Source organism: Paramisgurnus dabryanus, chromosome 9 (assembly GCF_030506205.2).
Source record: "Paramisgurnus dabryanus chromosome 9, PD_genome_1.1, whole genome shotgun sequence".
Lineage (NCBI taxonomy): Eukaryota > Metazoa > Chordata > Actinopteri > Cypriniformes > Cobitidae > Paramisgurnus > Paramisgurnus dabryanus.
Window position 1 is genome coordinate 33,547,402 of NC_133345.1, and position 22,558 is coordinate 33,569,959.

Below are 22,558 nucleotides of genomic sequence, written 5' to 3' on the forward strand. Positions count from 1 at the left end.
AGACCAATCAGAAGACACGGCCTTATACACAGACTATATCGACAGCCAATCAGAGTCAAAATTGCATGAACGTATATGTCTCTCTCTCACCACATCTGTATTCAGGACAGCATGAAACAGCGCTGTATCCGATCACCAGTTTGTTTCCATTCTCACAACTGGGCACTTCATTCTGACAAATGGTTAAGTTACATTCTGCACACAAAGACATCAAACTCAAAAAGTTTTAGTATGTACTGTTCCAACACCAGTGAAAACATGTGTACTGTGTATATTATGGGTCTCTAGTCTATTTGATATATTTATACCACAGATCTTCTTTGGGCAGCAGACTCCTTCCTCCAGCACGGCGACTGCATACTCTCCTTCTCTTTCACACAGCGGCGAGGGTTCATAACTGCAGTCGGGCTCCACCGGCACCACGCTGCCGTTCTCTAGACACTTAAACAAACAGCAGCTGCGCAGCGAACCGTTCCACACCTCTCCCGGGGCCCGCGGAGAACCATCATTATCCGTGCACACTGATGACAGCAGGTAAATACCATTAACAGACATGCATCACCGTGTTTGCACGCAGTATATAAAAACAAAGAGGACGTTCTCACCGCATTGTTCTTCTGTGACACAGAAAGCCGAGTCTGCTCGGTGCAAGATGGTACCACTTTTACAAACACACTCCTCTCTGATTGACGAGCAGGTGCTTTCCTCGTAATAGTCGCGGTTCTGACACGTCCGGGTCTTGCAGGTGTTTACACACGGTTGATATTCCTTACCAGGAGGACATTTGAGCGCTACAACACAGAAAAAAACATTCAACAATTATTTGTACTGTTTATTACTATTTTCACATTTTAGACTGTTAGTAAAGTCATCAAAACTATGAGACAACACAAATGGATGTATATTATACTTAAAAAATAAAGATGCCAAAAGGGTTTCTCACATTGATTCCACAAAAGAAACATTTTTAGTTTTCCAAAGCAGTGCTTCCCAATCCTGGTCCTCAAGGACCCCCTTCCAAAAAGTTTTAGATGTTTCCTAATTTAAAACACCTCATTCAACTAATCAGCCTCCTTCCAAAATGGTAAACATATCTCCCTACAAGCTGATGAGTAAAATCAGGTCTGTTAAATAAGGACACATCTAAAACTTTTTGGACGGGGGTCCTCGAGGACCAGGATTGGGAAGCACCGTTCCAAAGAACCTTTTTATAGTCTCATCAAACTTTTCCCACTACTACAAACTTTTTAACCTGACAAACTTTATTTTAGAAACCCTTTTATTTTTAAGACTACAGCAATTGTTCAATTTAAATTAAATCTTAATTATATACTTCACAGTATCATCTTTTAAATAGGCACCTAGATTACAACTCTTCACACTCCAGAGTTATGAAGTGATTTCTGGGATTATTTTTAATCGTTTTGATATCTGCTGGACACCTGTTGCCTGATTTTCCTTTACTTGCTCATTCAACTGCCATTTCAAAATGCTTTGAATTCCAATTAAGTTAACGCAGGCAATTTATATTTGCTCACAATATAAAATTCAAGTGCTTAAATTAAGGAAAGGATTTAAAGTAATAGTTTACTTTAAAGGGAACATATCATGAAAATCTGACTTTTTCCATGTTTAAGTGCTATAATTGGGTACACAGTGCTTCTAGAAAATGTAATAATGAACAACCCAGTAACTTAGTTTTGGTAAACCATTGCATGCATGTGAATAAGCTAATTCAAATTTGGCTCCCCTTGTGATGTCAGAAGGGGATAATATTGCCCCTTCATCTAACCATAGCACAGCATTTTAAAGGACACACCCAAAAACATCACATTTCTGCTTACACTTACATTGTGTCAATTTTAACATGCTATAATAAATTATCTATATGGTATTTTGACCTAAAACTTCACCTCTGGGGACACCAAAGATTCATTTTACATTTTAAAAAGTCTTGTGAAATGTCCCCTTTTAAAACTAATATTCACGATAATTTACTTACTGACGTACCCACACATCATACAAGATGTTCATGTCTTTCTTTCCCCACTCGAAAAGTAATTAAGGTTTTTGTATAAAACATATAGTGCACTTTAATTGGGTACAATGATTAAAAGGTCCAAATTGCGTTTTCAATGCAGCTTCAATGAGCTCAACATAGCCGAGCCAAGCAATAAGGGTCATATCTAGCAAAACGGTAATTGAAAAAAATCTATACAGTATATTACCACAAATATATATATATATATATAATGGCTTAGAGACAGTGAAAGATGAGTATTTGTGGTTATAAAGTAAATATCTATATCTTTTTCATGTGATATGACCCTTATTCCCCAGCTGGGATCGTGTAAAAAGTGAACTATTCCCTTAAGAGCCACATCACTCACGGCAGAAGTTGCTGCTCCTCCAGCTGAAGCAGATCTGATGTGTGTAGCAAATGGCCACATAAGCAGCCAGAAAGTCACACTCGTGTTCTTTATAATGAAGATCACCGGCCCAGATCTTATCACAAAAGTTCTCTGGAGAAACCTGAGAGAAACATGGTAATGTGTCAATGTGTGCCCATCCTCATATCTAAAAATGATCCCAGTATCAAAACAAATGAAGCAATCCTCTATCACATTCTCATAGAAAAAAATAAACATTTTATGACCTTAAGGTACCCTACCAGCGCACCTTATGTGCCATTTTTTACGAGAGTGCAAAGGGTCTATAAACATGCCATTTACACTCATTTTTAGACTTATGGCTGGTCTTAAATAATTACATTTAGCTTAAATTAAGAAGACTGGATGTAAATTGGAAGTAGGCACAAGAATATACACTACAGTATCTGTACATATTCAAGCTTGTATGTTGTGTAGTAGTACCTTCAAATGACATTTGGAGAAAGGTCTCTGGTTGAGCATGGTGAAACATTTGGAGCAGTTGCCCGTGGTGCAATTGTCTCCTACTCTCCGGAAGTAATCCGTGTCCTCTGACGTATCAACCATCCATCCGTGCAGAAACACGGGAATGTCCTCCACATCCCGCACCAAAGTTCCATTGGGCAGCCGCAGGTCATCGGCCGGATTACCATTGCAACAACCTGAGAAAATTTAAAAGTTAAAGGAATATTAAAAAATTAATTCTTATAATTTACTTACTCCCATGTCATCTAATATGTTTATGTTTTTCTTTGTTCAGTCGAGAATAAATTAAGTTTTTTGAGGAAAACATTCCAGGATTTTTTTCCAAATAGTGGACTTTAGTGGACCTCAACAGTTTACAGTTTCAATGAAGCTTCATTGGACTCTAAATGATCCCAACCGAGACATAAGGGATCTTATCTAAAAAAACTATCCTCATTTTTGGCAAAGAAAAGAAAAAATGCACATTTAAACCACAACTTCTCGTCTTGCACCAGCCATGTGATGTGCCAGTGCGACCTTATGTATTACATGATCACGTGGAAAGGTGACGCATGACATATGCGAAACTACCGCTCGTGTTTAAAAAGTGTGGAGAAAGAGGAGCGTTCAGATATTGTTGTATGTGGAATGATACTTATTAATGTCACACTGGAGCGTCACAAGACAAGAAGTTGTGGTTTAAAAGTACTTTTTTTTTCGCTAGATAAGACCCTTATGCCTCGATTGGGATCATTTAGAGTCCTTTAAAGCTGCATTGAAACTGTAAACTGTTGAGGTCCACTAAATTCCACTAAATGAAGAAAAATCCTCAAAAGTTTTCATAAAAAAAAAACTTAATTTGTTCCTGACTGAACAAAGAAAGACATAAACATCTTGGATGACATGAGGGAAAAAATATTTTTATATATGAAAGTGGAGTAATCCTTGGAGTATTCATAAGTATATAATGTAATAAAAAACCATCAAATATTGATATCTGAGATATAAAACATTTGTTCAAAACTTGCATGGAAATGCTAATTTGTTGTCTTTGTTGATATATACAGTACAGTATTCCTCAAGGCAATGCAATATTAAAGAGATCATTCATTCATTGTTTAAACATAGCATTCATTCTACATCCTTCCATAATGTGACATATTTCTGAACTGAATATTCAATGAGGAAGAATGTAGTGTAAAATTGAGTGCAACTTTACCTAGTTATGATACGGTTATAATATTGCTGGTTAATATTATTTTCCCCACTTATACATCTTTGGTTACATCAGCAGAAAAGACAAGATTTCTTATTTAGAGTCAACTTTTGGTTTCATGTCTATAAAGGAGTGATACTGACCACAAAGTCCTCTGGTGGATGTGTTACCAGGAGCTGTGTATTGCAGAACCATGATACCAGTGCTGTGGTACCACCGTATGCTGATCCCACCAGGTGTATCAATGACGTACATCGTCCCGGTGTCATCAATATGAAAGTTCTGCCTGGTGAAAGGTAACCGGGCCGTAATCTGATTCACTGAGACCTACGTCAGATCAAACATCATCACACTTCAACACTTACAAAGATGGTAGTAAATAAAGGCATAAATGATTGGTTTGCATTTAACATGTTTAGGAAAGTGTTTTACCTTACGGTCCAGGCGGTTGATCATGATTCGGTATAAATGAGTGGTGATGTTTAGTTTCTTAAAACACAGACCTGAGGTTCCACCAGATGGAGTCTAATAAGAAATGAGTTTGCGATGATGATTATAAAGACTTTGATTAAAAACATCATAATGAAAGGTAATGACATGCACTTACAGGCCGTCTGATGTAGTTCACACTCTGAAAATAAAGATTAAAGCATTAAACAGATTGCATTAAATATGTGGTGTATACTAGATGTACAGTATGAAAGGGTGTGTTTACCTCACTCGTGGGACATTTCTCAATGTGTCCGACTATTTTCTCTCTGGGTAAATGAACCATAATGTAAGAACCGATATCGTACAGAGCCACATTATTCCCGTCAAACGTGATCACGCGTAGATCTGAGATTATAGAGCAACGACCTAATAACACACACATAAAAAAACGTCACTGCAAAATAGGGTTGCAAAATTCTGGGAATTTTGGAAACTTGTATTAATATCTCAATGATTTGGATTATATAACAAGTGGATTAATATCCCAATAAATCAATAAAAGCTTGCATGTGTGCGTCTTACATGGACACTGCCACAGTGGGCAGCAGGAGTCTGTGTTGATCTGGATGGGTGTTCCCAGCAGGTTACACTGTGGTTGGCTGATGTTGTATCTGCAGTGTTGAGATGAATTGTGCAGCATCAGCTGTCCATTAAAGCAGATGTACTCGCTGCACTCATCCACACGCAGTGAATACGGAGGCTGTGTGGACACAAGACATCTTTATCAGTCAAACCCGCCAGAGAAAATATGATGAAAGCAGGAACACCCTAAACTCAATCGTCGGTGTGTGTGGGTGTGTTTGAGAAATATCCAGGTCAGAGAGGAGACATGGAAGACGTCAGGTTTCAGGTCATCACTCATCATATCTGAGTTAAATCAACAGTGGTGCAGGCAAACAGATTTTTCTTGGAAAACGCACACACACTAAGCACTGGAAATGCAAGGAATTTAAGCATTCCACTTAATTCCAGGTCCTCGATGTTTAAGTTACTGACTCTTGTTAACCTTATAGGAAGCATTTCTCTGAATAAAGGATTTTTAACTATGTATTTTTGTTTTACTTTCTAGTACAAACATCTAAACATTATTGAGGTTTTTTAAAGATATTTTTTCTTGAACAATTACATTTATAATATTAAGCCTTTTTTGTGAGTTCATGTTAGAAACGAGAAAAAATATCTGCCAGTAGGGCAAGAAAACTACATTTGAACTCATTTCCACTTAAAATCCAAAGGACAAATGTCCTCGTGGGTTCGAACCCCACTCCTGGTACACATAGCAGAAGTTTAGATGGAAAATATTAATCTAACAACCGACTATTAATCAATAAAACTTGTTTCAGAAAACAGATAAAAAGTACAAAAAAAGACCAGAATGGCCGAGTGGTTAAGGCGTTGGACTTAAGATCCAATAGACAAATGTCCTCGTGGGTTCGAACCCCACTCCTGGTACAAATAGCAGAAGTTTAGATGGAAAATATTAATCTAACAACCGACTATTAATCAATAAAACTTGTTTCACGAAACAGAAAAAAAGTACACAAAAAGACCAGGATGGCCAAGTGGTTAAGGCATTGGACTTAAGATCCAATGGACAAATGTCCTCGTGGGTTCGAACCCCACTCCTGGTACAAATAGCAGAAGTTTAGATGGAAAATATTAATCTAACAATTAATCAATAAAACTTGTTTCAGAAAACAGACAAAAAGTACAAAAAAAGACCAGGATGGCCGAGTGGTTAAGGCGTTGGACTTAAGATCCAATGGACAGATGTCCTCGTGGGTTCGAACCCCACTCCTGGTACAAATAGCAGAAGTTTAGATGGAAAATATTAATCTAACAACCGACTATTAATCAATAAAACTTGTTTCACGAAAAAGAAAAAAAAGTAAAAAAAAGACCATGATGGCCGAGTGGTTAAGGCGTTGGACTTAAGATCCAATGGACAGATGTCCTCGTGGGTTCGAACCCCACTCCTGGTACAAATAGCAGAAGTTTAGATGGAAAATATTAATCTAACAACCGACTATTAATCAATAAAACTTGTTTCACGAAAAAGAAAAAAAAGTAAAAAAAAGACCAGGATGGCCGAGTGGTTAAGGCGTTGGACTTAAGATCCAACGAACAAATGTCCTCGTGTGTTCGAACCCCACTCCTGGTACAAATAGCAGAAGTTTAGATGGAAAATATTAATCTAACAACCGACTATTAATCAATAAAAATTGTTTCACGAAACAAAAAAAAAGTACAAAAAAGACCAGGATGGCCGAGTGGTTAAGGCGTTGGACTTAAGATCCAATGGACAAATGTCCTCGTGGCTTCGAACCCCACTCCTGGTACAAATAGCAGAAGTTTAGATGGAAAATATTAATCTAACAACCGACTATTAATCAATAAAACTTGTTTCACGAAACAGAAAAAAGCACAAAAAAAGACCAGGATGGCCGAGTGGTTAAGGCGTTGGACTTAAGATCCAACGAACAAATGTCCTCGTGGGTTCGAACCCCACTCCTGGTACACATAGCAGAAGTTTAGATGGAAAATATTAATCTGACATCCGACTATTAATCAATAAAACTTGTTTCACGAAACAGAAAAAAAGTACATAAAAAGACCAGGATGGCCAAGTGGTTAAGGCGTTGGACTTAAGATCCAATGGACAAATGTCCCCGTGGGTTCGAACCCCACTCCTGGTACAAATAGCAGAAGTTTAGATGGAAAATATTAATCTAACAATTAATCAATAAAACTTGTTTCAGAAAACAGACAAAAAGTACAAAAAAAGACCAGGATGGCCGAGTGGTTAAGTCGTTGGACTTAAGATCCAATGGACAAATGTCCTCGTGGGTTCGAACCCCACTCCTGGTACAAATAGCAGAAGTTTAGATGGAAAATATTAATCTAACAATTAATCAATAAAACTTGTTTCAGAAAACAGACAAAAAGTACAAAAAAAGACCAGGATGGCCGAGTGGTTAAGTCGTTGGACTTAAGATCCAATGGACAAATGTCCTCGTGGGTTCGAACCCCACTCCTGGTACAAATAGCAGAAGTTTAGATGGAAAATATTAATCTAACAACCGACTATTAATCAATAAAACTTGTTTCAGAAAAGAGACAAAAAGTACAAAAAAAGACCAGGATGGCCGAGTGGTTAAGGCGTTGGACTTAAGATCCAATGGACAAATGTCCCCGTGGGTTCGAACCCCACTCCTGGTACAAATAGCAGAAGTTTAGATGGAAAATATTAATCTAACAATTAATCAATAAAACTTGTTTCAGAAAACAGACAAAAAGTACAAAAAAGACCAGGATGGCCGAGTGGTTAAGTCGTTGGACTTAAGATCCAATGGACAAATGTCCTCGTGGGTTCGAACCCCACTCCTGGTACAAATAGCAGAAGTTTAGATGGAAAATATTAATCTAACAACCGACTATTAATCAATAAAACTTGTTTCACGAAACAGAAAAAAGCACAAAAAAAGACCAGGATGGCCGAGTGGTTAAGGCGTTGGACTTAAGATCCAATGGACAAATGTCCTCGTGGGTTCGAACCCCACTCCTGGTACAAATAGCAGAAGTTTAGATGGAAAATATTAATCTAACAACCGACTATTAATCAATAAAACTTGTTTCACGAAACAGAAAAAAAAGTACAAAAAAAGACCAGGATGGCCGAGTGGTTAAGGCGTTGGACTTAAGATCCAATGGACAAATGTCCCCGTGGGTTCGAACCCCACTCCTGGTACAAATAGCAGAAGTTTAGATGGAAAATATTTATCTAACAACCGACTATTAATCAATAAAACTTGTTTCAGAAAACAGACAAAAAGTACAAAAAAAGACCAGGATGGCCGAGTGGTTAAGGCGTTGGACTTAAGATCCAACGGACAAATGTCCTCGTGGGTTCGAACCCCACTCCTGGTACACATAGCAGAAGTTTAGATGGAAAATATTAATCTAACAATTAATCAATAAAACTTGTTTCAGAAAACAGACAAAAAGTACAAAAAAAGACCAGGATGGCCGAGTGGTTAAGTCGTTGGACTTAAGATCCAATGGACAAATGTCCTCGTGGGTTCGAACCCCACTCCTGGTACAAATAGCAGAAGGTTAGATGGAAAATATTAATCTAACAACCGACTATTAATCAATAAAACTTGTTTCACGAAAAACAGAAAAAAAAGTACAAAAAAAGACCAGGATGGCCGAGTGGTTAAGGCTTTGGACTTAAGATCCAATGGACAAATGTCCTCGTGGGTTCGAACCCCACCCCTGGTACAAATAGCAGAAGTTTTGATGGAAAATATTATTCTAACAATTAATCAATAAAACTTGTTTCAGAAAACAGACAAAAAGTACAAAAAAAGACCAGGATGGCCGAGTGGTTAAGGCGTTGGACTTAAGATCCAATGGACAAATGTCCCTGTGGGTTCGAACCCCACTCCTGGTACAAATAGCAGAAGTTTAGATGGAAAATATTTATCTAACAACCGACTATTAATCAATAAAACTTGTTTCACGAAAAACAGAAAAAAAAGTACAAAAAAAGACCAGGATGGCCGAGTGGTTAAGGCGTTGGACTTAAGATCCAATGGACAAATGTCCTCGTGGGTTCGAACCCCACTCCTGGTACAAATAGCAGAAGTTTAGATGGAAAATATTAATCTAACAATTAATCAATAAAACTTGTTTCAGAAAACAGACAAAAAGTACAAAAAAAGACCAGGATGGCCGAGTGGTTAAGGCGTTGGACTTAAGATCCAATGGACAAATGTCCCCGTGGGTTCGAACCCCACTCCTGGTACAAATAGCAGAAGTTTAGATGGAAAATATTTATCTAACAACCGACTATTAATCAATAAAACTTGTTTCACGAAAAACAGAAAAAAAAGTACAAAAAAAGACCAGGATGGCCGAGTGGTTAAGGCGTTGGACTTAAGATCCAATGGACAAATGTCCTCGTGGGTTCGAACCCCACTCCTGGTACAAATAGCAGAAGTTTAGATGGAAAATATTAATCTAACAATTAATCAATAAAACTTGTTTCAGAAAACAGACAAAAAGTACAAAAAAAGACCAGGATGGCTGAGTGGTTAAGGCGTTGGACTTAAGATCCAATGGACAGATGTCCTCGTGGGTTCGAACCCCACTCCTGGTACAAATAGCAGAAGTTTAGATGGAAAATATTAATCTAACAATTAATCAATAAAACTTGTTTCAGAAAACAGACAAAAAGTACAAAAAAAGACCAGGATGGCCGAGTGGTTAAGGCGTTGGACTTAAGGTCCAATGGACAAATGTCCTCGTGGGTTCGAACCCCACTCCTGGTACAAATAGCAGAAGTTTAGATGGAAAATATTTATCTAACAACCGACTATTAATCAATAAAACTTGTTTCACGAAAAACAGAAAAAAAAGTACAAAAAAAGACCAGGATGGCCGAGTGGTTAAGGCGTTGGACTTAAGATCCAATGGACAAATGTCCTCGTGGGTTCGAACCCCACTCCTGGTACAAATAGCAGAAGTTTAGATGGAAAATATTAATCTAACAATTAATCAATAAAACTTGTTTCAGAAAACAGACAAAAAGTACAAAAAAAGACCAGGATGGCCGAGTGGTTAAGGCTTTGGACTTAAGATCCAATGGACAAATGTCCTCGTGGGTTCGAACCCCACCCCTGGTACAAATAGCAGAAGTTTTGATGGAAAATATTATTCTAACAATTAATCAATAAAACTTGTTTCAGAAAACAGACAAAAAGTACAAAAAAAGACCAGGATGGCCGAGTGGTTAAGGCGTTGGACTTAAGATCCAATGGACAAATGTCCCTGTGGGTTCGAACCCCACTCCTGGTACAAATAGCAGAAGTTTAGATGGAAAATATTTATCTAACAACCGACTATTAATCAATAAAACTTGTTTCACGAAAAACAGAAAAAAAAGTACAAAAAAAGACCAGGATGGCCGAGTGGTTAAGGCGTTGGACTTAAGATCCAATGGACAAATGTCCTCGTGGGTTCGAACCCCACTCCTGGTACAAATAGCAGAAGTTTAGATGGAAAATATTAATCTAACAATTAATCAATAAAACTTGTTTCAGAAAACAGACAAAAAGTACAAAAAAAGACCAGGATGGCCGAGTGGTTAAGGCGTTGGACTTAAGATCCAATGGACAAATGTCCCCGTGGGTTCGAACCCCACTCCTGGTACAAATAGCAGAAGTTTAGATGGAAAATATTTATCTAACAACCGACTATTAATCAATAAAACTTGTTTCACGAAAAACAGAAAAAAAAGTACAAAAAAAGACCAGGATGGCCGAGTGGTTAAGGCGTTGGACTTAAGATCCAATGGACAAATGTCCTCGTGGGTTCGAACCCCACTCCTGGTACAAATAGCAGAAGTTTAGATGGAAAATATTAATCTAACAATTAATCAATAAAACTTGTTTCAGAAAACAGACAAAAAGTACAAAAAAAGACCAGGATGGCTGAGTGGTTAAGGCGTTGGACTTAAGATCCAATGGACAGATGTCCTCGTGGGTTCGAACCCCACTCCTGGTACAAATAGCAGAAGTTTAGATGGAAAATATTAATCTAACAATTAATCAATAAAACTTGTTTCAGAAAACAGACAAAAAGTACAAAAAAAGACCAGGATGGCCGAGTGGTTAAGGCGTTGGACTTAAGGTCCAATGGACAAATGTCCTCGTGGGTTCGAACCCCACTCCTGGTACAAATAGCAGAAGTTTAGATGGAAAATATTAATCTAACAATTAATCAATAAAACTTGTTTCAGAAAACAGACAAAAAGTACAAAAAAGGACCAGGATGGCCGAGTGGTTAAGGCGTTGGACTTAAGATCCAATGGACAGATGTCCTTGTGGGTTCGAACCCCACTCCTGGTACAAATAGCAGAAGTTTAGATGGAAAATATTAATCTAACAACCGACTATTAATCAATAAAACTTGTTTCAGAAAAGAGACAAAAAGTACAAAAAAGACCAGGATGGCCGAGTGGTTAAGGCGTTGGACTTAAGATCCAATGGACAAATGTCCCTGTGGGTTCGAACCCCACTCCTGGTACAAATAGCAGAAGTTTAGATGGAAAATATTTATCTAACAACCGACTATTAATCAATAAAACTTGTTTCACGAAAAACAGAAAAAAAAGTACAAAAAAAGACCAGGATGGCCGAGTGGTTAAGGCGTTGGACTTAAGATCCAATGGACAAATGTCCTCGTGGGTTCGAACCCCACTCCTGGTACAAATAGCAGAAGTTTAGATGGAAAATATTAATCTAACAACCGACTATTAATCAATAAAACTTGTTTCACGAAACAGAAAAAAAAGTACAAAAAAAGACCAGGATGGCCGAGTGGTTAAGGCGTTGGACTTAAGATCCAATGGACAAATGTCCCCGTGGGTTCGAACCCCACTCCTGGTACAAATAGCAGAAGTTTAGATGGAAAATATTTATCTAACAACCGACTATTAATCAATAAAACTTGTTTCACGAAAAACAGAAAAAAAAGTACAAAAAAAGACCAGGATGGCCGAGTGGTTAAGGCGTTGGACTTAAGATCCAATGGACAAATGTCCTCGTGGGTTCGAACCCCACTCCTGGTACAAATAGCAGAAGTTTAGATGGAAAATATTAATCTAACAATTAATCAATAAAACTTGTTTCAGAAAACAGACAAAAAGTACAAAAAAAGACCAGGATGGCTGAGTGGTTAAGGCGTTGGACTTAAGATCCAATGGACAGATGTCCTTGTGGGTTCGAACCCCACTCCTGGTACAAATAGCAGAAGTTTAGATGGAAAATATTAATCTAACAATTAATCAATAAAACTTGTTTCAGAAAACAGACAAAAAGTACAAAAAAAGACCAGGATGGCCGAGTGGTTAAGGCGTTGGACTTAAGGTCCAATGGACAAATGTCCTCGTGGGTTCGAACCCCACTCCTGGTACAAATAGCAGAAGTTTAGATGGAAAATATTAATCTAACAATTAATCAATAAAACTTGTTTCAGAAAACAGACAAAAAGTACAAAAAAGGACCAGGATGGCCGAGTGGTTAAGGCGTTGGACTTAAGATCCAATGGACAGATGTCCTTGTGGGTTCGAACCCCACTCCTGGTACAAATAGCAGAAGTTTAGATGGAAAATATTAATCTAACAATTAATCAATAAAACTTGTTTCAGAAAACAGACAAAAAGTACAAAAAAAGACCAGGATGGCCGAGTGGTTAAGGTGTTGGACTTAAGATCCAATGGACAGATGTCCTCGTGGGTTTGAACCCCACTCCTGGTACAAATAGCAGAAGTTTAGATGGAAAATATTTATCTAACAACCGACTATTAATCAATAAAACTTGTTTCACGAAACAGAACAAAAAAGTACAAAAAAAGACCAGGATGGCCGAGTGGTTAAGGCGTTGGACTTAAGATCCAATGGACAGATGTCCTCGTGGGTTCGAACCCCACTCCTGGTACAAATAGCAGAAGTTTAGATGGAAAATATTAATCTAACAGCCGACTATTAATCAATAAAACTTGTTTCAGAAAACAGAAAAAAAAGTACAAAAAAAGACCAGGATGGCCGAGTGGTTAAGGCGTTGGACTTAAGATCCAATGGACAGATGTCCTCGTGGGTTCGAACCCCACTCCTGGTACAAATAGCAGAAGTTTAGATGGAAAATATTAATCTAACAGCCGACTATTAATCAATAAAACTTGTTTCAGAAAACAGAAAAAAAAGTACAAAAAAAGACCAGGATGGCCGAGTGGTTAAGGCGTTGGACTTAAGATCCAATGGACAAATGTCCTATAGATACACAGACATTTTTTTCTTGTTTAATGCACAAAATAATTTAAATTTGATAGTTTTAGTCTAAAAACTAGACTTATTTTCTTGGGATGTTTTGCTCATCAAGAAAAAGCATCTTAATATAAGAATTTTTAGATATTTTTACTGAAAACAAGACAAAAATACTAAGAATTTTTTTCTTGAAAATCATTTTTGCAGTGTAGCGCACATTAAAGTAAAAACACTCTTACTGTGCAGGGCCCTGTGGGTAGGAGAAACGGAGGAAGAACTGTTGTTAATCTGGTTGTTTCGGGTGATGGAGAAGGAATGAGTTCTGTGGTTGTTGAAGGTGATGCTGTTGTTGTCGAGGGCTGCTCGGTTGTCGTGGAGATGGATGTTGTCTCTGTGGTGATGGTTGTTGAGGTAGGTTCTGTCGTGGTCTCAGTTGTAACGTAAGGGGTGGTTGTAAACGAAACTGTGGTAGTCGGAGGGGACGTCTCGGGTTCGGTGGTGACCTTGGGTGTGGTCAGAACCTCCGTGGTCGAGGTGGTGACAAACAGCGTTGTAGGTTGTGTAGTGGGTGTGCTCGTGGTAGTGGGCGGGGCTGTAGTGACCACAGGGGATTCTGTGGTTGGTGGAGAGGGAGTTGTGGTTGTTTCGGTGGTCGTGGCCAAAGTGGAAGTGGTCGGTGGTAATGTAGGTGTGGTCGGGCTGATAATCACATCAGTTTCCAAAGGCGTAGTAACAACTGTGGTACTGACAGTGGTGCTCGGAGCTGTACTGGGTGTTGCTGTTGTGGTGGAGGGAGTTGTTGTGGTTGTAGTCGTTGGAACGGCGGTGGGCGCAGGTGTGGTTCTGTTCGATCGGGTCACGAACATGTATGGAGTCGGTGTTGGTGACATTATAACACCTGCGGAGACAAACACATCAGGTAGTAAGACAAATCTAACGTTGTGCATTAATGGTGAGGAAGTAAAGATAACGTCAAGACGTACAATCTTCTCTGTATACACATCGTCTGGTCACCTCATCCAGCAACATAGGCTTAGGACAGCGTGGAAAACAACCTTCAACCCTGCACACACATCAGATGGTGAATTGATGCATTTTTTCAGATGCTATACACATTTTATGACTATCTCTGTTCTTGAGAATCAAACCCATGACCTTTTGCTGCTAACATGGTGCTTTACAAATTGAGCTACAGAGGAACATCAAATATAAATAAATACCAAAACTAAAGCTGTACAGATAAACAGGGTGTGCAAAAGTCACAAAGCAATGCTACTTTAAACGGTTGAGCTCTTTTAATGCATTGCTAGGGCGTACTGATCTAAATAAAAAGAGTCCACTCACAAGTTTCTATGTTATTTGGTGTAGATAAAGTTTGGATCCCAGGATGAGCAACAGTTATGCCTTAGCAAGCACCACAAATGAGATTTCGTATTCACTCATATGTATAATGAAATAAACATGCATGATCTTACGGTGGTAAAAACTGGCAAAGTGTGGCATCGGGATCATTGCATGTTTTTACACACGGACTGGCACACACGTGATATTTCCACTCACACATCAAGCGGTAGGGGATCAGAAAACTGCTCTCTAAAATTCAGGAAAAAACACATACACAGCTGACATCATAAAAACAAACCAATACAGTATTTTTAAATTAAAAAAATGTTATTGCAGAGGTTTTCAACATTTTTTAGGCCAAGGACCCCTTAATGGATTGAAGCGGGTACCACCAGTACATGTTTTAAATTATGACTGGATTTACATACTTTGTTGTGATGGTTACGTTACAAAGATAAAACTGTAATATTTTTTAGCATACGTACATATACAAATGAATAACATTTCTATTTATATGAATAGATTTTATTGTGGGAATGTTATGCTCTTCATTTGAATAATTAATAAAAAATGTTATTGAACTATTAATGAATTTTGGTTTGGTGCCTAGTTTCTTTTTTCAAAAACATAAATTTTGCATTTAAACAATATTTGGAGGATACCATCACAGACTCTCAAGGGTCTCCGGAACCCTGTTGAAGACCCATGTTTTACAGTTTTTGTCTTAATGAAAATTTATGATGAGAATTTATGTAAGCATATAAACAAGCATTTTAAAGTTATGGACACTTCACTAAAATATGTCTTATAATTGTACACTTTAAAAAAATGACTTTCTGACTTAGTATTTTTGTCTTGTTTTAAATACAAATATCTAAAAACTCTTAAATCAAGATGCATTTTCTTGATGGGCAAAATGACCTAAAAAATAAGTCTAGTTTTTAGAAAAATAAAATAAAATGTAGGTACATTTGTGCTTAAAAGAAGCAAAAAATATGCCAATGGGGTAAGCACTTTTTTCTTGAATTAAGTGTTTTAAGAAAAAAGTTACTTACCCCATTGCCACTTTTTTTTGCTTGTTTTATGCAAAAATTCACTTGATTTTTTTTGTCTAAAACTACACTAATTTTCTACAGTCATTTTGCTCATCAAGAAAATGCGTCTTCATTTAAATTTGTTTTATATTTGTACTTTAAACAAGACCAAAATGCTAAATAAGAAAGATTTTTTTTTTTGAAAGATGATTTTCAAGAAAAAAAAATCTTAGTAGGCTATTTTTGTCTTGTTTTCAGTAAAAATATCTTAAAAAACCTCTTAAATTAAGATGCTTTTTCTTGATGAGCAAAACGACCCAAGAAAATAAGTCTATTTTTAGACTAAAAATATCAAATGTAAGCGATAAGCAAAAAAAATGTGAACATTTTTCTTAAACACTAAATTCAAGAAAAATGTGCTTACCCCACTGGCAGATTATTTGCTTGTTTATGCACAAAATCATTTAAATTTGATATTTGACTTATTTTCTTGGGTCATTTTGCTCAAGAAAAAGCATCTTAATTTAAGAATTTTAAGATATTTTTACTGAAAACAAGACAAAAATACTAAGAATTCTTTTCTCGAAAATTATTTTTTGCTATGTGTTTGCATAAATGAGACACAAATAACTGTGGCAACATATTAATTTCTAATAAAGTTTTTAACTGGGATAACATGGACCAAATAATAAAGTAATGTAGAAGCATCAAATAAGAGCTCAGAATACTGTAGATGTGAAGTTCCACAAGAGAACATTTATACACATTTTAGGTAAAGGGTAATTACCCTGAAGATGATAAAATATAAAAAATATAATAGTTTAGATTTATTTCAAAGTTGGTTGCAACATAATTTACCAAAGGTGCATTTGTGTATTTCCAGCCTATCTCAGATCAGTCTTACCCTCAATGAGAAAACTGCTGCTGATTTTGAAGGCGCTTGTATGGTCGTAGTTTTGAGCTCGGGCTTGTGTATGTGTGAGGGCGAGGAAGACGCCCTTCTGACTGTGCAGTTCAAAGGAGGATCGACCAGGTACCCACAAACCCTGATGGTGTATGAAGGTGGCCTGTCGTCTGAACTCCTCCCCAGGCTGCCAGTGCTCCAATCGTAATGCGCGGTTGCCGGTGACACACAGGAAGTAATTGGGTCTTTCTGCTGACTCCAGCGAGACAACAGGAAGTCCTAAACACAATGATCAATTGAACATCACCATCATTTATGACCACAGTGACTGTCTAATTAAGTAATTTTTTTATTTGGTTCTTGTTGTAAACGTGGTTTAAGTGCGCTTGTGTGTTCTTACGGGACGCTCTGTCTTTATATAATCCAGTCGTGATCATGAAGTGAAAGATGGTGCTGGGCTGAGCGCTGGTCTTCAGGAGAGGAAAAACTTCACCGCTGCTCACGTTTGCCCCAAACACACACACAGATTCATTCTGCTCGCCATTAGACAAAGTAAAGGGACCTTCTCCCAACTCTAAACACACATACACAAATAAATTAATGAGAATACCTATAAATCAAACACAACACGCGCAAGGGGCAAATACACAGAAATAATCCTTACCTTGGTTGTAGTATTCACAATCATATGCTGTGAAAGAAAAACAGATGTCAAAGTAAGCATTTGTGTTCATCATTTAAGCTGGACTAAACTTAAAGACAACATTAAACAGCATTCATATTTACATTCATCCATTCGGCAGGTGCTTTAATCCGACTAATAGTACAGTGCGTTTAAACCTCACATCTTTATCTGCGACCCATGACCGCAATACTTTACCAAATAGGCTAAAAACACATTCACACATTCACAGCACATTTAACCTTAAAAATGGGACAATATATTGCTGGATCTGCAATTCCTATAGCTTAACAGGTAGAGCATTACATTAGAAATAAAAAAGGTCTTGGGTACGGCAAAAAATAAATTTCTCTGGCCAGAAATATATTTAAAATATATGCTTAATATATTTTGTAGAAAGAAAGGCTCAATTGAATATATTTTTGAATTTGGAAATATATTTAGTTTTAACCTTCATATATTAATATATATTTCAAAATGTATTTCAAGGGCAAGCAAATATATTTCTTATTTTACATAACATATGGCAAAAAAGTATTCTTTGCCACAATATATTTTAAATATATGCTAAATACAGGCTAATTTTATAAAGTATATTGTTGAAGTTGAAAATATATTACATTTTAATCTTTTTAAAACTGCTGTTTACAGGTTCGTTACAAGTAGATATAATAGGCTAGACATATTTTTTTAATGATTTAAAATGTATTTATTTTTAAAATACATTTCAAAATATACAGAAAATGGGCAAAAAAATCTGTAAAAATATATTTTTGTAAACATATTCCAAAATATACAGTAGGCTACTGTACAAAAGTTTTATGTCACCACCACCAGTCTTGTTGCTTTACAAGTTTTAATGTCCATCCGTATTTATTTTTCAATCTATTTTATTAAGATACAAACAGAAAATACAAGAAATATGTACAAAAAATATTCTAATAAATTAAAGACCGTTTCAGCAGTAACAACATAAACAAGCGGCTGTCGCGGTCCGCACGTAACTTCCGGTAAACTCCGCTAATAATAAATAACAACAAAGTTCTTTAAACGTAGTTTATTTATATAACAAGCAAACAAAACAACACATAGATTACCTAGGAAACCAAAACATTTGTTATTTTCGACAAGGCATTTGTTCAAGAGATCAGTTTAGCAACTAGTCAGACCATTAAAAAAACAAAACCGGAAGTAAGGTTCGGATCCAGACGTGTATCGCGTGCGTCCGATGAAACCGTCTATATTCTAATAAAGAGACTGAGATATAATTATATATGAACACTATAACATTACAAAAACAACCAATCTAATTCTGGCATGGTGGCCTAAGACTTTTGCACAGTACTGTATTTCAGCAAATATATTTTTTGGCCATTTTTTGTATATTTTGAAATATATATTTTTTGCTGTATTGGTATAAGTGGTGGGCATTAAAAGCACAAAGCTGATGGTGGCCTAAGACTTTTGCACATTACTGTATATGTAAATCAGGACAGTAAAGAATGCTATAATATCAGGTAGTCTAACATAGATCAGAAAATGTATGGGCAATAAAAAATTCGGTATTGTCAATATTACAGCTGGTATTTCCGTGAGACTGACAAATCAAAATTTGTTTAACACAAATTTACCAAGCCTCCTCTAGAATAAGTACTTTCTGTACTGTATATGTGTACAACGTGCAATATCAGAGATCACTAGCAGGTCAAAAGGTCTTGCACTCACGGCATACAGTTGGAGATCTCCAGTTCACCGTCACCCCGTGTTGACAGCACTTGTGTGCGTACGCTGCTATACTGGTACACAAACACTCACAATCCCCTCCACGGTTACAGTTGCACGTGTCCGTCAGACAGTTCTTATAAAACCAGGTCACATCTACCTGTGGGTCCATAGGGAGGATTAGTTACACAACAATAACCACACAACAAAACAATCTTACAATACAGGATTAGAGAAAACTAGATATCTATGCCAATTAACCTGTCACAGAGATACAATTGGTTACATAACACACACGCACATGCATGCAACTAAGTTGGAAGGAATAATGTTATAGCTTATTGAACTTATACAGCCCCCTAGTGGCCAGATGATACAAACAAGCTCAAAGTCTATGTTCATCAGGGATGTCTCTCTCTCTCTCTCTCTCTCTCTCTCTCTCTCTCTCTCTCTCTCTCTCTCTCTCTCTCTCTCTCTATCTCTCTCTCTCTCTCTCTCTCTCTCTCTCTCTGATGTGCACTTTGTATCAGTAGTGTATTGTATTGTTGAGGAGCCGCTCACCACATTGTGACACGGAGCAAAGATGTCACTGTAGAGAAGACCACACTCACGCTTGGCATACGGCTGTCGGCTGAGGTCTCCTTCACATGGCCTGCGCACTACAAAATCACTCTCACACTAAACACACAATACACAACACACACACAGTGCTGAAAACACCTATCAGGTTGATTTAGTGAATGTACATCTTCATAAAATATACTGCATCTCTCTGCCACATACAGTTTAGAAACAACTCAAAACTATATGTTAGGCTAAACTTTTACTGGCTACAATAAACTATCTGACATTTTCATTATTTAAAACTTACAGTTTATCTCAGTCGCTTTGAAGGATTTTTCTGTTTAGAAATTATTATTTTAAAACACTTTGTTTAACCTCCACATCCTCCACATTATTAAGTCAGTTGTGCACAATTACATATAAGCAAATTCTCATTGTTTTGGACAAACTGCAAATGCTTTGGTACGATCATGCGTTGATTATGTACAATTGTCTGCTCTTTGCTACATTTTCAGTTGCTTATGCCATTTTCATCTAAATACATTATACTGGTTTGTGTTGAATAGTCTTACACCTTAAAGGAAACATTTCCCAAGACTTTTTTAAGATGTCAAATAAATCTTTGGTGTCTCCAAAGTATGTAAGTGAATTTTTAGCTCAAAATATCATACAGATCATTTATTATAGCATGTTAAAATTGCCACTTTGTAGATGTGAGCAAAAATGTGCCGTTTTAGGAGTGTCATTTAAAATGCAAATGAGCTGATCGTTGCACTAAATGGCAGTGCTTTGGTTGGATAGTGGAGATTAAGGGGCGGTATTATTATAATAAGATCCCCTTCTGACATCACAAAGGAGACAGATTTCAATTAGCTATTTTTTCACATGCTTGCAGAGAATGGTTTACTAAAACTAAGTTACTGGGTTGATCTTTTTCACATTTTCTAGGTTGATAGAAGCAACGGGGACCAAATTATAGCACTTAAACATGGAAAAAATCTGATTGTCATGATATGTCTCCTTTAACACATTTAGAAATTAGTTCTGCATTAAGTCATGACATGCATAATGGTTAACCTTTTTGTCATCTGTTTTTTCATTATTATTATATTTTTTTTTTAGACTTTTGTAAATGTGAACTGGATTGATAAATTGCTGAAGGGGAATAAATGTGTGAAGTGTAACATCACGTTATGACATTTTCAATGATTATTTGCTATCAGATATTGTTGTCCTGTGGATGAGAATCTGCCTGACAGTCGAGATTTGAATTTTTTTTAATATTTAGATTTTTTAAATTTGTAATAGAAAATATGATTTATTCAATACCACAATCTATGTAACTTTCATACAGAAGGGTAAAGGTGTAAATGTGAATTCTGTCTAATTTCTTGCAATCAATGTTTCACATTCACACAAATGAGTAACTTCATGCTTTTGAAATTGAAGAAGTTAGTTTACAATCAAAACTGTAGCCATAGAGTCCACATCAGAAAATACTGACACACCTATAATTGTGCACTCTTCTTATATTGACAACATGGCTAAACATTTTGACTGTCTTGTTCATAAGCCATGACCTAAGGCTATTGGACTGACATCTTGACTGACATAAAAATTTATAGAAATGAGCGATGAATCAGGGATTTTGAACAAGTTACAGGCTTTTGCAGGAAATCCATGATGTTGTGCAGTTTGTACAAATTGTTTGAGAAATGCACGCATTATTTTAAAAATTTTACACTGCAAAAAAATGACTTTCTTACTTAGTATTTTTGTCTTGTTTTCAGTAGAAATATCAAAAAGTCTTAAATTAAGATGTTTTTCTTCAAGAGCAAAACGACCCAAGAAAATAAGTGTAGTTTTTAGACCAAAAATATCAAATTTAAGTGAATTTTTTGTGCATAAAACAAGCAAAAAAATCTGCCAATGGGGTAAACATTTTTCTTAAACACTAAATTCAAGGGAAAAAATGCTTACCCCACTGGCAGATTTTTTTGTTTGTTTTATGCACAAAATAATTTAAATGTGATATTTTTGGTCTTAAAACTAGACTTATTTTCTTGGGTCGTTTTGCTTGTCAAGAAAAAGCATCTTCATTTAAGAATTTTAAGATATGTTTATTGAAAACAAGACAAAAATACTAAGATTTTTTTTCTTGAAAATCATTTTTTGCAGTGTAAGAATGTTTCAAGAAATACTCCAAAGCGACTGAGAAAAACTGTAAAATGCATCATTTTAAGATTGTGAAAAACACTATGGTAATCAGAATTTTTGTGCAAATAACAATTACTAGTATTGCTACAAAATTAGAAAATATTGTTTATACTACATACCAGACTAGTTTGATTTTACAGTAGTAACAACCAGTGATGCGCAGGTCAATGTATAAACAACCCGACTGACGTTTTAAACCAACTATATGTTCTACCCGACCCGCTTACTGGCCCGCATTTTTTTAATTGTTTAAAATAGTTCATTGGCATCTTTATTTCAAACGCCCCCACCGACCGCGACCCACATCTCATAAAAAATATGACCATGGGTAACCATGTCAATTTACTGTTACTAATTTTGGATCAACCCGCGCATCACTGGTAACAACTACTAGTAACAACAAGATAGCAAACTATCTTTAATTCCTACAATTTCTTTGTATCCTAATATTTCAACTTAAAGTTATTTCTCTTACCTGACCCACAGCCCAGCTGTCTCCAAACGCCTGTGCATTACTGACCTCCATGTGTCCGGCTGTGGTCATGTCATTTACTGTTACCGTGTCAAAATTCCCACACAGACCACTCAGCTGACCCTAGAATCAAACATTACATTATTAGGTACAAAATTCATGCATTTATTCATGCTTTATATCTGTTAT

At 36.6% G+C, this 22,558-nt stretch overlaps 1 protein-coding gene and 42 non-coding genes across 43 annotated transcripts in view; 42 read left to right on the forward strand and 1 right to left on the reverse strand.

Moving 5' to 3' along the window:
• Positions 1 to 22,558, reverse strand: part of otogl (otogelin-like) — a 60,657-nt gene that overhangs the window by 17,359 nt on the left and 20,740 nt on the right. The window contains exons 28-46 of the mRNA XM_073815802.1: positions 22,373 to 22,492; positions 19,678 to 19,794; positions 19,120 to 19,276; positions 17,377 to 17,403; positions 17,113 to 17,286; positions 16,713 to 16,991; positions 14,906 to 15,023; positions 14,414 to 14,493; positions 13,670 to 14,328; positions 5,125 to 5,302; positions 4,826 to 4,968; positions 4,718 to 4,741; positions 4,543 to 4,635; positions 4,254 to 4,437; positions 2,874 to 3,091; positions 2,391 to 2,532; positions 606 to 791; positions 309 to 521; positions 91 to 195 (exon numbers count right to left, since the gene is read on the reverse strand). Of these exons, the coding sequence (XP_073671903.1) occupies positions 91 to 195; positions 309 to 521; positions 606 to 791; positions 2,391 to 2,532; positions 2,874 to 3,091; positions 4,254 to 4,437; positions 4,543 to 4,635; positions 4,718 to 4,741; positions 4,826 to 4,968; positions 5,125 to 5,302; positions 13,670 to 14,328; positions 14,414 to 14,493; positions 14,906 to 15,023; positions 16,713 to 16,991; positions 17,113 to 17,286; positions 17,377 to 17,403; positions 19,120 to 19,276; positions 19,678 to 19,794; positions 22,373 to 22,492 (3,217 nt within the window). The remainder of the gene's footprint in view (positions 1 to 90; positions 196 to 308; positions 522 to 605; positions 792 to 2,390; positions 2,533 to 2,873; positions 3,092 to 4,253; positions 4,438 to 4,542; positions 4,636 to 4,717; positions 4,742 to 4,825; positions 4,969 to 5,124; positions 5,303 to 13,669; positions 14,329 to 14,413; positions 14,494 to 14,905; positions 15,024 to 16,712; positions 16,992 to 17,112; positions 17,287 to 17,376; positions 17,404 to 19,119; positions 19,277 to 19,677; positions 19,795 to 22,372; positions 22,493 to 22,558) is intronic.
• On the forward strand, positions 5,972 to 6,054 carry trnal-uaa (transfer RNA leucine (anticodon UAA)). The gene has a single exon. It is a non-coding gene; the product is annotated as a tRNA-Leu (tRNA).
• On the forward strand, positions 6,151 to 6,233 carry trnal-uaa (transfer RNA leucine (anticodon UAA)). The gene has a single exon. It is a non-coding gene; the product is annotated as a tRNA-Leu (tRNA).
• Positions 6,323 to 6,405, forward strand: trnal-uaa (transfer RNA leucine (anticodon UAA)). Its single transcript has one exon. It is a non-coding gene; the product is annotated as a tRNA-Leu (tRNA).
• Positions 6,502 to 6,584, forward strand: trnal-uaa (transfer RNA leucine (anticodon UAA)). Its single transcript has one exon. It is a non-coding gene; the product is annotated as a tRNA-Leu (tRNA).
• Positions 6,681 to 6,763, forward strand: trnal-uaa (transfer RNA leucine (anticodon UAA)). The gene has a single exon. It is a non-coding gene; the product is annotated as a tRNA-Leu (tRNA).
• On the forward strand, positions 6,859 to 6,941 carry trnal-uaa (transfer RNA leucine (anticodon UAA)). Its single transcript has one exon. It is a non-coding gene; the product is annotated as a tRNA-Leu (tRNA).
• Positions 7,037 to 7,119, forward strand: trnal-uaa (transfer RNA leucine (anticodon UAA)). The gene has a single exon. It is a non-coding gene; the product is annotated as a tRNA-Leu (tRNA).
• On the forward strand, positions 7,216 to 7,298 carry trnal-uaa (transfer RNA leucine (anticodon UAA)). The gene has a single exon. It is a non-coding gene; the product is annotated as a tRNA-Leu (tRNA).
• trnal-uaa (transfer RNA leucine (anticodon UAA)) lies at positions 7,388 to 7,470 on the forward strand. The gene has a single exon. It is a non-coding gene; the product is annotated as a tRNA-Leu (tRNA).
• Positions 7,560 to 7,642, forward strand: trnal-uaa (transfer RNA leucine (anticodon UAA)). The gene has a single exon. It is a non-coding gene; the product is annotated as a tRNA-Leu (tRNA).
• trnal-uaa (transfer RNA leucine (anticodon UAA)) lies at positions 7,739 to 7,821 on the forward strand. The gene has a single exon. It is a non-coding gene; the product is annotated as a tRNA-Leu (tRNA).
• On the forward strand, positions 7,910 to 7,992 carry trnal-uaa (transfer RNA leucine (anticodon UAA)). The gene has a single exon. It is a non-coding gene; the product is annotated as a tRNA-Leu (tRNA).
• Positions 8,088 to 8,170, forward strand: trnal-uaa (transfer RNA leucine (anticodon UAA)). The gene has a single exon. It is a non-coding gene; the product is annotated as a tRNA-Leu (tRNA).
• Positions 8,268 to 8,350, forward strand: trnal-uaa (transfer RNA leucine (anticodon UAA)). Its single transcript has one exon. It is a non-coding gene; the product is annotated as a tRNA-Leu (tRNA).
• Positions 8,447 to 8,529, forward strand: trnal-uaa (transfer RNA leucine (anticodon UAA)). Its single transcript has one exon. It is a non-coding gene; the product is annotated as a tRNA-Leu (tRNA).
• Positions 8,619 to 8,701, forward strand: trnal-uaa (transfer RNA leucine (anticodon UAA)). The gene has a single exon. It is a non-coding gene; the product is annotated as a tRNA-Leu (tRNA).
• On the forward strand, positions 8,801 to 8,883 carry trnal-uaa (transfer RNA leucine (anticodon UAA)). The gene has a single exon. It is a non-coding gene; the product is annotated as a tRNA-Leu (tRNA).
• Positions 8,973 to 9,055, forward strand: trnal-uaa (transfer RNA leucine (anticodon UAA)). Its single transcript has one exon. It is a non-coding gene; the product is annotated as a tRNA-Leu (tRNA).
• Positions 9,155 to 9,237, forward strand: trnal-uaa (transfer RNA leucine (anticodon UAA)). Its single transcript has one exon. It is a non-coding gene; the product is annotated as a tRNA-Leu (tRNA).
• Positions 9,327 to 9,409, forward strand: trnal-uaa (transfer RNA leucine (anticodon UAA)). The gene has a single exon. It is a non-coding gene; the product is annotated as a tRNA-Leu (tRNA).
• Positions 9,509 to 9,591, forward strand: trnal-uaa (transfer RNA leucine (anticodon UAA)). Its single transcript has one exon. It is a non-coding gene; the product is annotated as a tRNA-Leu (tRNA).
• trnal-uaa (transfer RNA leucine (anticodon UAA)) lies at positions 9,681 to 9,763 on the forward strand. The gene has a single exon. It is a non-coding gene; the product is annotated as a tRNA-Leu (tRNA).
• Positions 9,853 to 9,935, forward strand: trnal-uaa (transfer RNA leucine (anticodon UAA)). The gene has a single exon. It is a non-coding gene; the product is annotated as a tRNA-Leu (tRNA).
• On the forward strand, positions 10,035 to 10,117 carry trnal-uaa (transfer RNA leucine (anticodon UAA)). Its single transcript has one exon. It is a non-coding gene; the product is annotated as a tRNA-Leu (tRNA).
• trnal-uaa (transfer RNA leucine (anticodon UAA)) lies at positions 10,207 to 10,289 on the forward strand. Its single transcript has one exon. It is a non-coding gene; the product is annotated as a tRNA-Leu (tRNA).
• On the forward strand, positions 10,379 to 10,461 carry trnal-uaa (transfer RNA leucine (anticodon UAA)). The gene has a single exon. It is a non-coding gene; the product is annotated as a tRNA-Leu (tRNA).
• trnal-uaa (transfer RNA leucine (anticodon UAA)) lies at positions 10,561 to 10,643 on the forward strand. The gene has a single exon. It is a non-coding gene; the product is annotated as a tRNA-Leu (tRNA).
• trnal-uaa (transfer RNA leucine (anticodon UAA)) lies at positions 10,733 to 10,815 on the forward strand. Its single transcript has one exon. It is a non-coding gene; the product is annotated as a tRNA-Leu (tRNA).
• Positions 10,915 to 10,997, forward strand: trnal-uaa (transfer RNA leucine (anticodon UAA)). Its single transcript has one exon. It is a non-coding gene; the product is annotated as a tRNA-Leu (tRNA).
• On the forward strand, positions 11,087 to 11,169 carry trnal-uaa (transfer RNA leucine (anticodon UAA)). The gene has a single exon. It is a non-coding gene; the product is annotated as a tRNA-Leu (tRNA).
• Positions 11,259 to 11,341, forward strand: trnal-uaa (transfer RNA leucine (anticodon UAA)). Its single transcript has one exon. It is a non-coding gene; the product is annotated as a tRNA-Leu (tRNA).
• trnal-uaa (transfer RNA leucine (anticodon UAA)) lies at positions 11,431 to 11,513 on the forward strand. The gene has a single exon. It is a non-coding gene; the product is annotated as a tRNA-Leu (tRNA).
• Positions 11,609 to 11,691, forward strand: trnal-uaa (transfer RNA leucine (anticodon UAA)). Its single transcript has one exon. It is a non-coding gene; the product is annotated as a tRNA-Leu (tRNA).
• On the forward strand, positions 11,791 to 11,873 carry trnal-uaa (transfer RNA leucine (anticodon UAA)). The gene has a single exon. It is a non-coding gene; the product is annotated as a tRNA-Leu (tRNA).
• Positions 11,971 to 12,053, forward strand: trnal-uaa (transfer RNA leucine (anticodon UAA)). Its single transcript has one exon. It is a non-coding gene; the product is annotated as a tRNA-Leu (tRNA).
• On the forward strand, positions 12,153 to 12,235 carry trnal-uaa (transfer RNA leucine (anticodon UAA)). The gene has a single exon. It is a non-coding gene; the product is annotated as a tRNA-Leu (tRNA).
• Positions 12,325 to 12,407, forward strand: trnal-uaa (transfer RNA leucine (anticodon UAA)). The gene has a single exon. It is a non-coding gene; the product is annotated as a tRNA-Leu (tRNA).
• Positions 12,497 to 12,579, forward strand: trnal-uaa (transfer RNA leucine (anticodon UAA)). The gene has a single exon. It is a non-coding gene; the product is annotated as a tRNA-Leu (tRNA).
• On the forward strand, positions 12,669 to 12,751 carry trnal-uaa (transfer RNA leucine (anticodon UAA)). The gene has a single exon. It is a non-coding gene; the product is annotated as a tRNA-Leu (tRNA).
• trnal-uaa (transfer RNA leucine (anticodon UAA)) lies at positions 12,841 to 12,923 on the forward strand. Its single transcript has one exon. It is a non-coding gene; the product is annotated as a tRNA-Leu (tRNA).
• trnal-uaa (transfer RNA leucine (anticodon UAA)) lies at positions 13,022 to 13,104 on the forward strand. Its single transcript has one exon. It is a non-coding gene; the product is annotated as a tRNA-Leu (tRNA).
• On the forward strand, positions 13,202 to 13,284 carry trnal-uaa (transfer RNA leucine (anticodon UAA)). Its single transcript has one exon. It is a non-coding gene; the product is annotated as a tRNA-Leu (tRNA).